This window comes from Callospermophilus lateralis, chromosome 12, assembly GCF_048772815.1.
Source record: "Callospermophilus lateralis isolate mCalLat2 chromosome 12, mCalLat2.hap1, whole genome shotgun sequence".
In the NCBI taxonomy this organism is placed as follows: Eukaryota; Metazoa; Chordata; class Mammalia; order Rodentia; family Sciuridae; genus Callospermophilus; species Callospermophilus lateralis.
This window is the reverse complement of record NC_135316.1, coordinates 88049418-88066037: the sequence shown is the minus strand read 5'-3', so window position 1 is coordinate 88066037 and position 16620 is coordinate 88049418. Positions and strand designations below refer to the sequence as shown.

Here is a 16620-nt window from a genome sequence, read left to right as displayed (position 1 = left end):
AAATATGTAACAGTAAATTCTGCCATTTTGTACAATTATAATTAACCAATAAAAAATAGGGCAAATAAGAAAAAGGGTTTGAATTGTTGACTGTGAGTAAGGTAACAAGACCTTTCAATTATCCTTTGGCTGAGGCTTGTTTTGCTTCATTTCTGGTTCGTGTCTGTTCTACACTGAGATTCTTGTTGAATTTATTGTTTTGGTAACCACCGAAGCACAATCAGGATCATAAATATAAATTGAATAAAAATTGGACCATTGGAATTTCTTCTGCTTTGGTGATGTCAGTGTGCAAAAATAGTGTAAATTAATTATTATATTATGTTTTCTAATAAATTTTCTAGAGTACCTGGAAATTGAGTAGCTTAAGTACTGTGTCTAGTTTAAATTTTAAACCCTATGGGTCTGGAGCTAATAGTCAAATATCTTTTATTTACATGTGGCATTTTAATGTGTATGCTTTATACCTATTACAGAAAAGAAACAACTACAACATAAACATAAAACTGTCATAAAATATTGACTAAATTGTACTTAAAGAAATGAGAGAGTGTTCATTACTTCAATCATAATGCTTTTTTTCATTTTTTCCTGATGCTGGGGATTAAACCCAGGGCCATGTGTATGCTAGGCAGGTGCTTTACTACTATGTACATTCCCAGCCCTCACAACATTTTCTTGAAGTCAGACTGTAATTTTTGTTTTTAATTACTTAAAAGCTTGTATTCATATGACAGGAATCCAAAATTAAAATGGCTTTTTTTTTTTATACTGGGGAGTAAACCAGGGGTGCTTAATCACTGAACTATATCCCAGCCTTTTTATTTTTTATTTTAAGACAGGGTTTCGCTAAATTGTTTAGGGTTTTTCATGTTTCTGAGGCTGGCTTTGAATTTTCAATCCTTCTCTTGCCTTAGCTTCCCAAGTCACTGGGATTTCAGGCATGTGCCACCATATCCGACTTTTTCACATTACTTTTTATGAATATTTATAATTAATCTTCATAATCAGACACTTGGAGCAAGATTTTTGTCTTTTTTTTTTTTAGTTATAGATGGACACAATACCTTTATTTTATTTATTCATTTTATGGTTGAACCCAGTGCTTCCCACGTGCAAGGCAAGCCTTCTACCACTAACCCACAAAAAAATTTGGAGCAAGCTTTTTGTTTATAAACAAAGCAGTGTAATTTATTACTATGAATGAAGGATACTGTGTACTCATAGATATTTTTATATTGTTTAAGAAGAAAAAAAACCACAGTTCTTTTAATACAAAAAATGAATTTTCTACCTAAAAACTCTCCTTTCCCTGTTTTGTTTTGATCTTTTGTTTAAATAATCTAAGTTATGAATGAAAAGAGTGTCACTATTGAAAAGGCTAGGAAAGATTCTATCATTTGAGGTCATTTGGTTGTGTTTGGGGATAGACAGGTAGGTGACCATTCTGTTTGTCCAAATATTATACTGACCAAAGTAAGTTAACTACCACACAGCCTAGGGGAATAAAGTTCCTAAAATTAAGTTTAATTAAAACTCTAACAGTAGTTTTTTAAAAAGTGGAAAAAGTGGACAAGTTAATCAGATATTTAGGGATTTAGGGTCTGCATTTTACATGTATTCAGTATTTTAATATTTGTTGAGTTACTAACATTTTCATCTGAAAATGATGCTATTGACAGAGGCAAGGCTGAAGTTAAACTTCAGGGAAGATCACTGTGTGGAGCTGTGGAAAAGAAAGTGAGAGTACAGACTTGATCTCCATCAAATATTGTTGAGGAGTGTTTGGTTGATAAAATTTAAGTAAATTTGTACAAAGAACTGAAAGTATTTGCTTTTGATCAATGTGATTAAATATATTTTGTGAGAAAGCCTTTTCATTTTATTAATGTTCACAATGTTTCCTCTGTAGTCCACATAATCATCTATAATGAATAGATATTCAGCTATAATCAGTTGCTGATATTTTTACTGAGAAACCAGAGAAGGAAACCAAGTTGCACTTTTTTGACCAGATCCGTGTGCCTTCTATTAGCATTTTACTTTTTAAGAAAAGTAAATAATATTTTATGGGAATGTGTTGAAATTTGTCCTTTTTTTTTTGCATAATAAAATATTCATATGGATCTGGTGCTCAGTAGTAGAGCAATCGCCTTATGTGTGTGAGGTGCTGGGTTCCGATCCTCAGAACCACATAAAAATAAATTTTAAAAATAAAGGTATTGTATCCAACTACCAATTTAAAATATATATATATATATATATATATATATATATATATATATATATATAATACTTTTATAATTTTTTAAATGATTCATGGTGTTATAATTGAATGTTACTAGTATGCAGTAATTAGATAAGCATTTTAAACTTCCTGTATATTTGCCTACAGATGAAAAGGACCTGAGTTCTTTTTTACTTTAGTTAACTTGTTACATATATTTGTATATAGAAGATGAAGTTCTAGTAGCTTCAACTTTAAAAAGAAAAATGTGTAAAATGCATACTTCCTTCAGAATCTAATTTTCATACATGTAAAAACAAATAATATCCACAAAATTAGGCATACATATAGGAAGAATCAGAGCAAGTACTTGGGTAAGGGACCTTTTAATTTGAATTCTGGGAATAACCTTTATCCAAAAAAAAAATTTTTTTTTTAAATACTTCTTTATATTGGGTTTAAGCTGTAATACATTAACAAGAAAATTACATTTATAAGTAAGATCTATGAGGAAATCATGTCTCTATGAAATAATAATCTGTGAGTGAGCAAGAAAATTACATTTATAAGTAAGATCTATGAGGAAATCATGTCTATGAAATAATAATCTATGAGTGAGCATATATCTTCCCAGTCATTTTTACAGAATGAGTTTTTTTTTAGATTTGGCCCATTCTAAAACTTACTGAATTTACAGATTAGAATTCTGTTTTCTTTTCTTTTTTTTAATGGTTGTCCACATGCATGTAGGTAAGCTGGAATATTAAAATTTTTAAAAATTCTCAAAGGCAAATGTATTGATGTAATTGGAAAAATTCATAGCTAGTAGCTTTGTATGGTTGTTTTTGTTAATTCTTAAGTAAAAATAGAATAAAATTGTACTAAATAATTTCACATGTCCTTTCCTAAATTTATTAATAATAAAAACAAATATCAATTTAAATTAAAAACTACATAATAGATAATTGAAGTTTTGAAGGCTGTATTTCTTATGTGCTTATATTCCATATGCATTTTGATCTCTTCTGTAGAGGAGGTTTTTTTTTTTTTTTAATTTGCTCAAGTGCATTGTTTCTTAATGCTTTAGGAAGAAGCAGTCATTGGAATTGTGACTTCTTTCCTTTGGAGGAAAAATACATTATGTGGTTTGTGTTCATTTTTTTATGTTGCAGATTAATTTTGTGTTTTGAATATTATATGTATTCCTTGAGGAAGATTTAGAGCTACCTCAGGATGTCATAAAATCAGAGTAGAGTTGAAATAGGCTTTCATAAGCAAACATCAGGTTGATAGTCTTTCTGAAATCTACCTAATTTCCCAAATGTGAGAGCTCTGAATTTTCCATCTTTATTCGTATGAAAAGAATATAGTTGTTATATGAAAACTTTGGCTCGTGAAAAGTAATTTATTTTAATAGGAATATGTAGTTTTGGATTAAATAAAATGACTTAGTAAAATAAGTAAAATGTCCTCAACTTCTTAAAGGTCAAAAATTTTTGAGAAATTTAAAGTTTTTTTGAGGGTTTTTTACTTCTCAACTACTGAAGATAATTTTGTATGCATCTATGTTCACAGGAAAGAAGATTATTACTCCATGGAGAACTGGCTTGGAGAAACTTTTAAGCATATTTGTAGATTGGTTTTCATCATAAATTGATAACTGTGTTTAAACCAAAATCAGTGGGGAATATGATCCCACCCTCAAAAAAAAAAAATGATCTGTTTGAAATATAATTTGGAAGAGTAATTTTCTCTCTCTCTTTTGCCATTTTAATAATTTAAGCTTTCGGGGCTAGGGATGTGGCTCAAGTGGTAGCGCACTGCCCTGGCATGCGCGAGGCACTGGGTTCGATCCTCAGCACCACTTAAAAAAAATAAAGAAAGATATTGTGTCCACCTAAAACAAAAAAAATAAATATTTAAAATAATAATGATTTAAGCTTTCAATACTAGTGTACAATAAGACAAAGTTCTTGCAGAGTTTAGTTATGTTCATGAAGTATTTCTGACTTTAATGGATTTCTCTCATGGCTTGAACCATTAATACTAGAAATGGCGAATTAAAATTTTACAAAAATTAACTTGGCTCACTGTTAATCTTTTAATAATTTACCAAGGATGCATAGCACCATTTCCTAAGATGCTTTTAAAATGTACATTCTTCTCCTGGTATGGTGGTTATTCCAACTATTTGGGAGGCTGAGGCAAGAGGATCTAAAGTTTGAGTCCATCTTGGTTGAGACTGCGTCTCAAAATAAAAGGAACTGGGGATATAACTTAGTGATAGAGTATCTTACCTAGCGTGCACCAGGCCTTTGGTTTAATTCCTATTACTGCTTCATCCCCAGAAGAAAGTACATTTTTAACTTGTTTCCCACTTAAATTTACCAGTTTTATTTCTCACACAGATCCTTCTTGTTCTTTCTCTCCATTTTGGCATATGTCTGTTTTATGTAATTCTAATGCCCAATCCTTGCTAAGAACTGGTACCTTAGGAAGGTTGGAGCAGTGGAGAATCCACTAGTCTTGGTACAAGGAGGGGGAACAGCTCCCACCTTACTTTCTTTTCCATATGTTTATTGATATGATTATTATGTAGCTATTTTCCATGTGCATGTGAATGCATAATTTCTATATAAAAAGTTGTAGGTAGCAAGAATCCTAAACTAGAATCCAACTTCAGTTCTCTCTTTAACCAGCTAAATGGTAATAAAAATTTCCTATTTACCAAGGAATTCATCCTACAGTAATTAAGATACATTGCTTTGTTACCTCTGTCCATTTTTAAATTTATTAATCTTTATATTTTATTTGCTGAGTTAAGGTTTTTTTCTTGTCTGAGCTTTTATGAGTTGATGACAACTCTCTGAAAAATGCTTGATTGAATAAGAAGCTTAAAATTTTGCTTCCTTTTCCTTCACTAGCTTATAAGATCCTGTCATTTGGCTTTCATATAATATTGCTAAACTGATTACTTCTCTCCATTTTCAGTGCCTCATCCTAGTCCAAGCTGTTATCCCCTCTATTATGTACTATTCAAGCAGCCCAACTGGTCTACCCTTGGATTTTTTCCCCCATATAATAGCAAAAGTAATCTTAAATAAAATATAAATCGAATAATTGCTTTCTAATTGTTATTAGAGTACAATCCAAGCCCTCTACTGTGGCTTGCATAATCTGTGTCTTGTATACTTCTGTAATCTCACTGTCACTCGTTCCCTTAATATACTCAGTTCTGGCCATATTATCAAATAGGTCAAGCTCCTTTTGACTCATTTTCTTTGTGTGTGTTCTATTTGTTCTTCCCATAGCATGGCTGGTTCCTTCTCTTCACATAGATCTCAGCTAAAATGTCATTTATTTAAAAAAACCATAGAAAAAATTTTCCATCACATTACCTTGTTTATTTCCTTTTTAGGAACTTTCATATTCATATAAAATGGGAATGGGGAGTTCTCTTTACAGCCACTGGAATATAACTTTCATTGTGATAGGAACCATGTTTAGTTACTTTAGTAGATATTTTTTTCAAATTAAAATAACAAAAATTTACAGTAGTTTCCTTTTCCTGGTGTTTCCCTTTGTGCAGTTTAGGCTATCTATAGTCAGTCCAAAAATTTTAAATCAAAAATTTCAGAAATAATTTATGAATTTTAAATTGCCGACCATGAAGGCTCCCTCTATCTTGCTTCTTTGGACCAGGACGTGGATCATCCCTTTGTCCACCTTATTCATGCGGTGTGTACTACTTGGCTGTCCTGTTTATTCTAGATCACCTGTCTCAGCATTGTACTGTTTGTTCAAGTAACTTCCAAAACACAAGCATACCAAATCTGGCAACTTGATTATGCCAAAGAGAGGCTCTGAAGTGCTTTCTTTAAGTAAGAAGACATGTCTTCAGGAAAGAAAGAATAATCATATGCTGAGGTTGCTAAAATCTGTGGTAAGAATGAGTCTTCCATTTGTGAAATTTTGAAAAAAAAAACATGCTGATTTTGTTGTTGTATCTTACGTTGCAAAAGTTATGGCCACAGTACTTGAAAACTTACTTTAAATAGAAAAAGTATTGCTTTATAGATTTTGGTACTGTCCTGTTTTCTGGTATCCACTGGGGGGTCTTCGAATGTAACTAAGGGGGTACTACTATACTAGTAAACACTACCAGCTTTCTTTTATGATAAATAAGTCTAGATTCTTCCAGTTTACCTCATGTCAAACCTACTTTACTATTAACTGGAATATCCTATTCTTTAAGGATATGTATTTGAACATAGTCAGTCTTTTCCCTGTCTTTTTGTCTTCTTGGACCTTGCTACATGGAAAACTCCTGTTTCTTGAAATCTTGCCTAGTTTTCATTAATTAAGATCAAATACCTTATTCCATGATACCATTTCTACGTCTCTAGACCTTATTGTCAAATTCTATGCTTTTATAATATTTTAAAGTATCTCATAAATTTTTTTTTAGATTTTTGTCTGTATGTTAGTTTTACGTATGGTAATTTTCTCCTAAAATGCTTCTGGAGGCATTTTTATTATTTTGTTCATTATTGTGATATCACTTAGAGATTTATAGTAAATATTAAAATTGAAAGATTTTAAGCACCTTAAGTATGAGCCCCAGGTTTTATTTCTCAAGTTCCTAGAACTTGAGACCTTATACAAGGTCTGACCTTATACAGTGGTTCCAAGAAGCTTCCATATGTTCTAAAGATAGTCACCTGTGTTGATTTAAAAATACAGATTAACCCTATCCCCATCGAAGACTAACTGAATCAAATTTGAAGTATTTGCCTTTATCTGTGTTTTAAAAAATACCCAAAGGAGATTCTGATACATACCCCTTTACTTCTAGAGAAATAAAGTTTAAAATGACAGAAATATTGAAGGGTGGTGAGTTTCATCTGATTTGAATGAGGATATACAGGGGAAAAAGTTTCATGGAAATGGAAATATTTGAGATGGATTTTAAAAGGTGGAGAGGATTTCATTAGAGGTTTTAAACATACAATTGAGAATCCATGAAGTTTGTTGACTTTTTTTCCCCATTTGTTTTAACCAATTTAACATAATGGAGAAATATTCTGTCAGTGAATTTTGAAAAAGTAATGTAATCTGAGTTAGGTAGAGACTGAACAGATCTAAAGAAAATCCCAATCAGGCATTAAGCGTGGTACTGAGCAGAAGGCTGGGAGCTGTTTTTTTGTTTTTGTTTTTGTTTTTGTTTTCCTCTGCTGGAATAACCCTTAAAATGCTGATTGTGGGAAAATCCTTGGATTTTGCTTGGAGAAGCTAGGTTAGGGCAGGGCTATTTGCGAACTGGTATTGTGTGTGTGTGTGTGTGTGTGTGTGTTTTGACAAAGTATCCTTGGTACCAGTGTATATTGGCTAAATATCAGCCCTAAGTATCATAATAATACAAGGGTTGATGATCCTCATGTAGGTTTAAATTATAATTATTTAGTTCATGTGGATAGTTCTCTTCACAGAACTGTTAGGCTCTTAGTTACTGCTTATGTTTTGTAGTGTTTCTTTTTGATTTGTCTCTTCAAATTAATATTTTTAAGTAATTTGTGTAATATGAAATAATCCAAGCATATGTATTTCATTTTAAAATTAGTTGCTAGGCATGTGAAAAGGTTGGATAGGGCTAGAACATGGAGGAAATAACAGAAAATGATATAGAGACAAGAGAATTTAAAGTACCTGATACCACCTCAGAATCTTTAACTATTGCCATTATCTTCCCAAAATTTGACACATTGTATTTTGGGGATTTTCAGATGTCGGGAGAAGAGACTAGTAGTAGAAGAGACTGGAAAGATGTGCTGGAATATAACCTCTCTATTTATTCGGAACGGGCAACCAAATCTTAAAAGATTTAATTATCACTTCTATCCTTAGGGAACTTGTAAACCAGGAATGCCAATGGAACTCTCATGAAGTCTATATATGACCCCAAATTTTAAATTATACAGCACAGATAATACTGGCATTTACAGAGTCAGGTTTATTACATTAACTCAGAGTTATTAAGTGAGATTAATAGTGCTGTGTAGTATTTTGTTAAATACAGTAGCTTGAAATTTGTGGGTGAGTCTCCTTTTCTGTATTTTTTTTTTACACAGTAACATGAGAATTATGTTTCACATGGATTATTTGTTTCATTTAATCTGAGTACTTGTGCATTTAAATAAAGATTATTGCAGAATCACTATCTTCCAAATAAAGAATCTGTATATATGTACAGGAGTCCAGGAGACTGTAGTTTGAGGTCTTCATTAAGATAACCTAATCCAACACACATTAAATAATGTTGGTGTTGGTATGTTAAAAAAACAAATGCATTATTAATTGGAGCCTGCTTTGTTGATTAATAAATAAGTAATGGGAAGTAAATAAAAATTTCAAATCAAGCACTTGCTAAACCTTGAAGCATTTCTGTAAATGCTTCAGTTTTTAAACTACTAGCAAAGAAGGCTTGTTTCTCAGGAGAGACTTTACCAATATTCGGGTTAGGGAAACTGTGACGCTTTCACCTTTTCTCAGTAGAGATCTCATTTGAACTATAGAATATAGAAAATTATGAGTGTCATTTTCCTATGGGTAGTATGTAATAGCTATCATTCATTGCTCACATACTATGGGAGTCTTGGCTCTTTAGGCCTTTTTTCCCCTGGAATTATGAAAAGCTGGGAAAATGGGGAATCAGCAAGGCATTAAAAAAAAAAAAAAAAGCCATTAATCACCAAAATGTCCAGTGCCTATTTCAAATGAGTACAGTTTTCAAGACAATGGTTATTACTGTAAAGTTCTCCACAAATCTGATGTCCAAGGCACTGAAATTATTAGCTGAGTAGCAAGAATTTTCTGTATTAGAACTTGGAAATGAGAAGGAAGTATTTTTAATTAGGGTGTATTTGACATTTGATTAATTAATGACATTAATAAATTTTTAAAAAATGTAAAGTTGTACTGGTAGCCTTCATGATTCTGTCTGGGCACAGTCTTGTATGGAAACCCTTTAGATAAAGAAAAGACAAAATGATATTACATTGTTTTGAAATTAGCTTAAACTCTTTGGTTGTCTTTCTTTCTTCTAGTTTTGTTTTCACCTGCCTTCTCCATCATAGATTATTTTTTAAAACAAATAACACAACTCATGAAATGGAAAGCCTCCTTTGTTATGTTGTGGTGTATTTTTGAAACTCAAAGGCTGTGCATGTTGATTTATTTGATTTTTGTTTTGTTTTGTTGCCTTTAGACATGCTAAGGAAGGCAAATCACTATTTTAAATCTTGAAATAGAATATTGCTCTTTAGCCTTTTATTCAAAATATTTTCTCTTAATTATTGAATGAGAACCTTGTATTTAAGGAATGATGTAACACTTCACGAGTTTATTTTTATTAGGCAAAACTACTCTAGACATATCAGTTGCTTCCAGGTGTAGATGTTTAATTCATCCCACCCCCAACACATACACTAGAAAGCAGATTTTGAAAGATAAACAAAATAAAACAAAATCAGCTTTAGCCTTGAGAATGCTTGTGGTTTATAAGCCCCACATATTTCCTCGGTGAGAAACCATATGATTTGTGTGATAGCTTTTCTCATAAAATTCATTAGCTGTTTAACATTCTTGCCGTAACCTAGTGAAAGTTTTAACCAAGAACTGCTTGTAGCATATAGTTGCCAACAGTTTATTGGCTACTTCTATAGTTGAAAGGAAGTTGAACTATTTTTTTTGGACCCAATAAGTTTGTCCTTTCCACTTGGGTGTTGAAAGAGCTTATGAGCAGTAGCTGTTCTGATTTTTGTTGGTTGTTTTCTCTAGGGAACAAGCTACCCTCTGAGTCAGCACTGGACTTGAAGATAAATCCTACAATTCATGAAACTGACTGATTCGACTAAAGGATGGATAGTTTGGGCAGCGTTGGACAGCTCTATGAGGGGTCTGTTTGTTTAACTGAAGGGATTGTTGAGTTCAGCAACATTTAATTCCCCTAAGCCAAGGGGTTGCTGTTGTGAAAACAGGGTTTGTGAAGGAATCAGTTCTGGCAATTAACATCAGTATTCTTAATTGACTCTGTTTTCATTTTATCCACCTAAATCATGGAACAATTCTTTAAAGTGTAGGAAGTTTGCTCCTATTTGCCAACTAAAATTTGTATGTCCTGATAGGTCAGCATAGGATTTTTGCAGTTATGAATCTAAGTTACCCTTTTTTCACATGGGGTTATGGACATTTCTCTCAAGTGAACCTTTTGGCACTTAGAATATTTCATCTTGGTGGCTTGAAACGTCTAGGATTAAGTGGGACCTAATTTGATTAGTAAATATTCACTAAATCAGTGAACAGTTTATACTATCAGCTTATGGTTAATATTATAACATGCTTTTTTGATAATAAATAATTGTCAAATATTAATGAGATAATGATTTTTACCTTTAAACTTTGTAGAAGTTTTGTATTAGTATTTGAGGAAATGAGATTTATTATGTTTAATTAAATGATTTCTGTGTGTGTGGAATTTGAGGAATTTTAAAATGCCACAGAAAGAAAAAAATCTTTGTACCTTAATTTTCTAGGCCATAATAAACTTTGTAGGGATAGTTTGGATTATCTTTTTGAAGACTTGTAAAAACAAGCAGGGGGACAAATATATTAATTTTAGTTATTTGAAAGACAGTATGATTTAAAATATATAAAAATAATGGGAATTTTACCCAGACAAATTACATAAGTAGATTATTTTAAACATCTTTTAGGCTAAAGATGCTAGTAGTCATCCAGCATGCAACTTTGAAAAATTGGGCTTTAAACAAATGAGATTATGTATACAATCTACTTTGGATTTATTAGTTGCATGATTATTGTGATCTTCTTAAGCATGGTACTCTTAAGAACAGTTTAAGCCAGTTTTAAGAATTATTTGCAAAGCTGAATTTGATTGAAAAATGAAATTATTATGGGAACAAGTAAAGGCTAGTATTAGCTTTTACTTTCTCATTTTGTTGAAGTTTTTGATGGTGGGGTGATTTGTTTTATATTGTACAGTGTGTTCTGGGATTAGATCCACAATTAAAACATACGCATGCTTATATGATTCTTTTCCCAATTTCTATTTGTTTCCATTTAAACTTTCTTTTCTCCCCCCATCCAGTAGCTGAAAAGGAATGGCAAAATGTTCCCAGTTTAAAATAGTCAATATAATATTAACTTTTAAAAATTTTAACTTAATGGCAGTATCTTGAAGAAATATTACTGTTAGTCTCATTGGACAGAAAAATGACCAAAGCCATAATCAAGATATTCCTGGATTCTAAGATAGCATTTCTTAACAAATGTATACCATCAATTTAATATAGCATTTTGGGAAGAAAAAATTCAAAATATATACATTTAAGAAAATTTTAGTGAAGTTCAAAACATTTATTTGTATTAATAGGATTCTTCAGAAACACTTAAATTCTAATCCAAGTCTTTTAAGTTGGAAGATCCTCTGAATCATTCTTGTCTATAGCAATTAGCTTCATAGTAGCTTGTTTCTCTTTATAGTACCTCGATCTTTAGGATTGCCACAATAATTTTCAGGTTTTATTGCAGAGTACCAGAAATTTTAGCAAATGTTTAATTTGTTCATATCAGCCTCCTTCAACTTTATTATTTCCGGATATGTTCAGGAATTTTAACAATTCTTCATTTAATCACATTTTCTCTTTGTACAATAACAATAGTATTTTACAAAGCCATTAATGGTTTAAGTTAAGGTTAAATTCAACATCGTGAGGGTTCTACACAAGGCTCTATTAGCACTCAAGAGACATAAATTCCATGTCTCATTACTTTCATTACTGACTAAAAAAATCACTCGAAGTATGTTCAGCCCCAGTTGTACAATTTGTTAAAAAAAAAAAAAAAAATGAGGAAAAGCTTGGTCTGCTGCTGGTTTAAAAATTGGAAATTTTGAAACATTCTGTTCAAACTTTGTCAGATTCATAAATTAGATTTATATTTTTATTATTTATGTATTCTTGTTTTTAATTTTTATATGAAAGATAATTATGAATTTAATTATGACTCTTCTAATGGAGTGATTATTATGGAAGCAAAAATAGTGACTAAGGATTTCTAAATTTAGGTTTTTTTAAATTATATTCTCTAAGATAGTAATTATAACTTTAATTTGCTCAAATTTATGTTTAAGTCCCTTAGGACTTAAACATAAGTAGGACTACAGATCAAGCCCAGGGTCTTGAGCATGATAGGCAAGCAGTTTATCACTGAGCTATATCTCCAGTTAGTGTTACCTTTTAAAAAGCAATATACAAGGCTGGGCTTGTAGCTCATTGGTAGAGCGTTTGACCTAGCACATGTGAGGCAGTGGGTTTGATCCTCAGCTCCACATAAAAATAAATTAATCACATAAGTTAAGGTATTAGGTCCATCTAAAACTTAAAAGAAAAAAAAGAAAATATATACATTTATTTAATTATAACTATCTCCCTGGATTCTTTTTGGATTATTAATTTTGGGATACTTTCCAGAACTAGAATTTCTGTGACAATAGCTGTGAATAATTTTTAAGGTATTGAAATTGAAAATGATTGTTAAGTAGCTGAAATTTTATTCTAAGGCTTAACTTGTTTCATTAGTATATATATTTAGGTAAAAGAGATACTGGAGAGGTAGTTGATGAAATGCACAGGTTCATAACCTTCCTATATGAACAATATTTTGTCAGCTGTTTTTTTCCAGCAATAGAGTATATACCATTAACATGTAACTCTTTCTAAACGTATAAGGATATAAGGTAGTGGAATATATTCATTGCCACAATTTAAGGATTTTCTACTTTTTTAAACTTTGGTTTTCTTTCCCCTTCCCCAAGGGATATATTCAGATAAGAAAAATAAAACTTTTGCCTTTGTATTTCTCTCTGACAATATTCACTATAGAGAAGAGTTATGAAAAGATGGTGACTAACTAGAGACACTTGGTGATGTCTGTACAGAAATAAGTTAGCAAGCTGAAGACACTACTATCCTTAAAAAAGCCTGCTTGTTAGTTTGCCTCTCAGATGTTGTCTGAGAAATTAAATCCTGGATGTTTTCCCACTGTTCCCATGCTGATAAGGGTGGTTTACTGTGCTTTACCTTTGCAAACAACGTGATTTGTGCTGCACACCTTTATTTCCATGAGCTTGGAATTCTGATGTGTGCTACACAGAAGGTGCCCATATGACCAGTTCACTATCAAAACCTTGGGTACTGAATCTAATGGGTTTCTCTTAGCAGACAGATTGCAAACATTACTAGGTGCAGAGGGTATTCTATGTGGCCTTTCTGATGAGGAGAGTGCGTAGGAAGCTCTCCATGAAGTCCTCTAGAGGCCATCTGTTTCCTTTTTCTTGGCTGTGTAATGTTTACTGTGTTGCAATAATTTATTTAGACATGAATGAACGCAAGTATATGTTGTTTTGTGAATTCTAGCAAATTTCTGAACGCGGAGGTGGTCTTGGGGACTTCCAATTATGGGTCTTTGTTACTTAATTTTTTACTGAGGAACTTTCAAGATTCTATTGTTAAAGCAGCTTTACTTTTATGGTAATCATGAACACAAGGAGTGTTCAGTGCATTTTCTGATGTTTTAATATCTTATTTCAGGAAGTTCTCTTCAATAGAATGCTACCCTGCATACAGTGTGGTTATATATCAATTGTAAATATCTCCATGGCATCCAGACTTTTTTCCCCTCCCTTTTTGTAGTTCTGGAGATTGAACCTGGAATCATTGTCACTAAACTACGTCCTCCATCCTTTTTTAAAAATTTGAGAGAGTCTCACACCAAATTGTCCAGACTGGCTTTAGACTTGCCATTCTTCTGCTTTAGCCTCCAGAGTTGCTGGGATTACAGGCATGTGCCACTGTGCCTGACTGCATCCACACTTTTAATGGTAATTACATTGATATACCTTTCTTAAACTCAGTTTTTCCTTCCACTAAGAGCTAGTAGTAGAAATGGGGTAAGAAACTAAACTTGTCTCTGAAGTACTAAAATAGCAAGTGGGGGAGAAGTGCTCTGAAGTTAACTTTTGTTGACTTTTTATACCCACCCTTTGATTTAACATCAGGAAAGTCAACATGGAGAATTTATTAATGCTTTAACATGTTTTAAGCCCTCTTACAATATAGGGATGTAAACACAATGTGTTTGGAGCTATAACTGTGTGCTGATTGGCTATTTAGGGGGTGTATTTGTACTAGTAACTTTGTTTTTTTGTATTCCTCAGTATGATTATGTAAGTTTTTAGTATGATTTTTTTTCTCTTGGATAAAGGCCTAAATATTGATCTTCTTGTTAAAAAGATATTGCTTCCTCTATTTGTCCTCAGCTGAAATTCATATGCTCATGATGAGATATTTTGTTAATTTGTAATCTGAACCATTCTCTTAAGTATGGTCAGACATGGTAATTGTTTTGATTGTTGGAATTTTGTTAAAATTTTAGCATAACCCTAGGTTTACCCAGGCTGCACTGACCTGGAAAGAGTAATGTTAACATAATAAGACATACTCTTTCAGAAGAATGTGCTTTACTCCAGATTCTTTCACATTTTTCTATTTTATAGTGATGAGTTGATTCATGTTCGCCTTTAAATAGAGATGACTGACGTGGGTGTCACTTAATAGCTTGACCACTTACTTTTTTTTAATTCCCAGCTTCTTATAGTCAGTACTTCAAGTGATGACATTTGCCATTCTTGGTAATTCAATGATTATAGCTATTGATATTTAGTATTTTGGTTGTTGGTGCCAGTAAAGAAAAAAATTCACCTTTGTATCCATTTCTTTTCAGCAAAATTATTTTGTGCTGACAGTGTGCCTTATGTGCAGATGGGAATACAGAATTTAGGCACAAATCTTCGCTGCAAATAGATAAGAACAACAAAACAATGGGAATCATTTTCAAGTATAGGTATCAAGAAAATATTGAGTAAGAATATCTAATTCAGAACAAATTAGACTTTACTATGATGTTATAGTTTAGAGAATTTGGTGTTGGCAAGGAGAGCTATTGACAGTGTACTCAGGAGAAAGCAGCTTATGAGATACATAGATACATGAAAGAAGCCATGTCCTCAGGGAAGTTGTCGAGGACTTCAGAGAATTTAAGGGAAATCTTCATCTATACAGTATTGTCTTCATATTTGTGAATGTGGGTTCCATCTCTCCACAACTTTTTTTCAAGTTGTCTTTAATATATTAACTTAAAACTTTCAATGAAGTTTTATTTTCTGTGTTCTGATCTTATACATATTTTATTAGATTGATTCTTAAATGCTGTATAGTATTTGCTGGTATCATAATTGGTCTCTTTTAAAACAAAAAATTCTATTTGATTATTTCTAGTATCTATATGTGATTAACTTTTATATTTTTGTGCTTTGATAACTTTTATTTCTAAGATTTTGTGAATTCTTATTTTTACTCAGTTTTCTACAAATGATAGTTTTATTTCTCCCCTTGCAATAGTTTGTTCTGTTGTCTTCTGCTGGCTAGTACGGTGTTATAGAGAAGTAGTCATAGTTGACATTTTTCTCTTATTCCTGGTTGTAAAAGGAATGTTCTTAATGTTTTCCAACTTTGGATGATCTACATTCTAAAATCTTAGATGCCTTTGTTTCTGAGAGGACAACCTTATTAATTCTTTGAAGAAAATATATTTTTTTAGTTGTAGGTGGACACAATAGCTTTATTTTATTTTTATATGGTGCTGAGGATCGAACCCAGTGCCTCATGCATGCCAGGTGAGCACTTTACCACTGAGTCCCAACCCAGAAAATATTACTTGTGTTATATTCTGGAATGGATTTTAAAATAACCTTAACATTCCTTCATGAGACATCTGTCTATTCAGTGATTCCTGATAGGCAACAAAGATGAACAAGACGGAATTTCCAGTTCAGTGGTGTTCCCAATTTTCATTTCTCATTTTTTTTTACTTTCTTCATTTGAATTTTTAAGTTATCATTACAGTAAAGTTTTAGCTCATAGGTATTGCTGAATTGTCTAAAAAGATGTCAAGCATGTGATGGTATTTATGTCAATCACCTTTTTAATTATTGTCTAAACTTTTTAAATCTATGCCCATCTGAGACCAATGATATACTAGTTTTAATTTGTATCTCTTTGTCAATACAAAAGCATCTTCATATGTTTCAGGCATTTGTTTTTCTGAAAACTGGCTGGTTGTATAATCTGTCCATTTTTCCATTGGTTGTTATTTTCTTAATGGCTTTAAGAACTATATATTATGCAGAATAGTCCTTTTTTTTAAGTACTGCAAATATCTTTTTTTGCTCTGTAGAAATTTTGTTTTTTTAAAAA

The 16620-nt window shown here is 31.9% G+C and overlaps 1 protein-coding gene across 11 annotated transcripts in view; it reads left to right on the top strand.

Annotated features, from left to right (window-relative positions):
* Positions 1-16620, top strand: part of Pan3 (poly(A) specific ribonuclease subunit PAN3) — a 134385-nt gene that overhangs the window by 72463 nt on the left and 45302 nt on the right. Inside the window, exon 2 of one of the 11 annotated variants that reach the window (XM_076872582.1) lies at positions 10064-10181. The exons of the other annotated variants lie outside the window; for them this stretch is intronic. Coding sequence (XP_076728697.1) covers positions 10118-10181 — 64 coding nt within the window. The 5' untranslated portion in view covers positions 10064-10117. The remainder of the gene's footprint in view (positions 1-10063; positions 10182-16620) is intronic. 11 annotated transcript variants of the gene reach the window in all.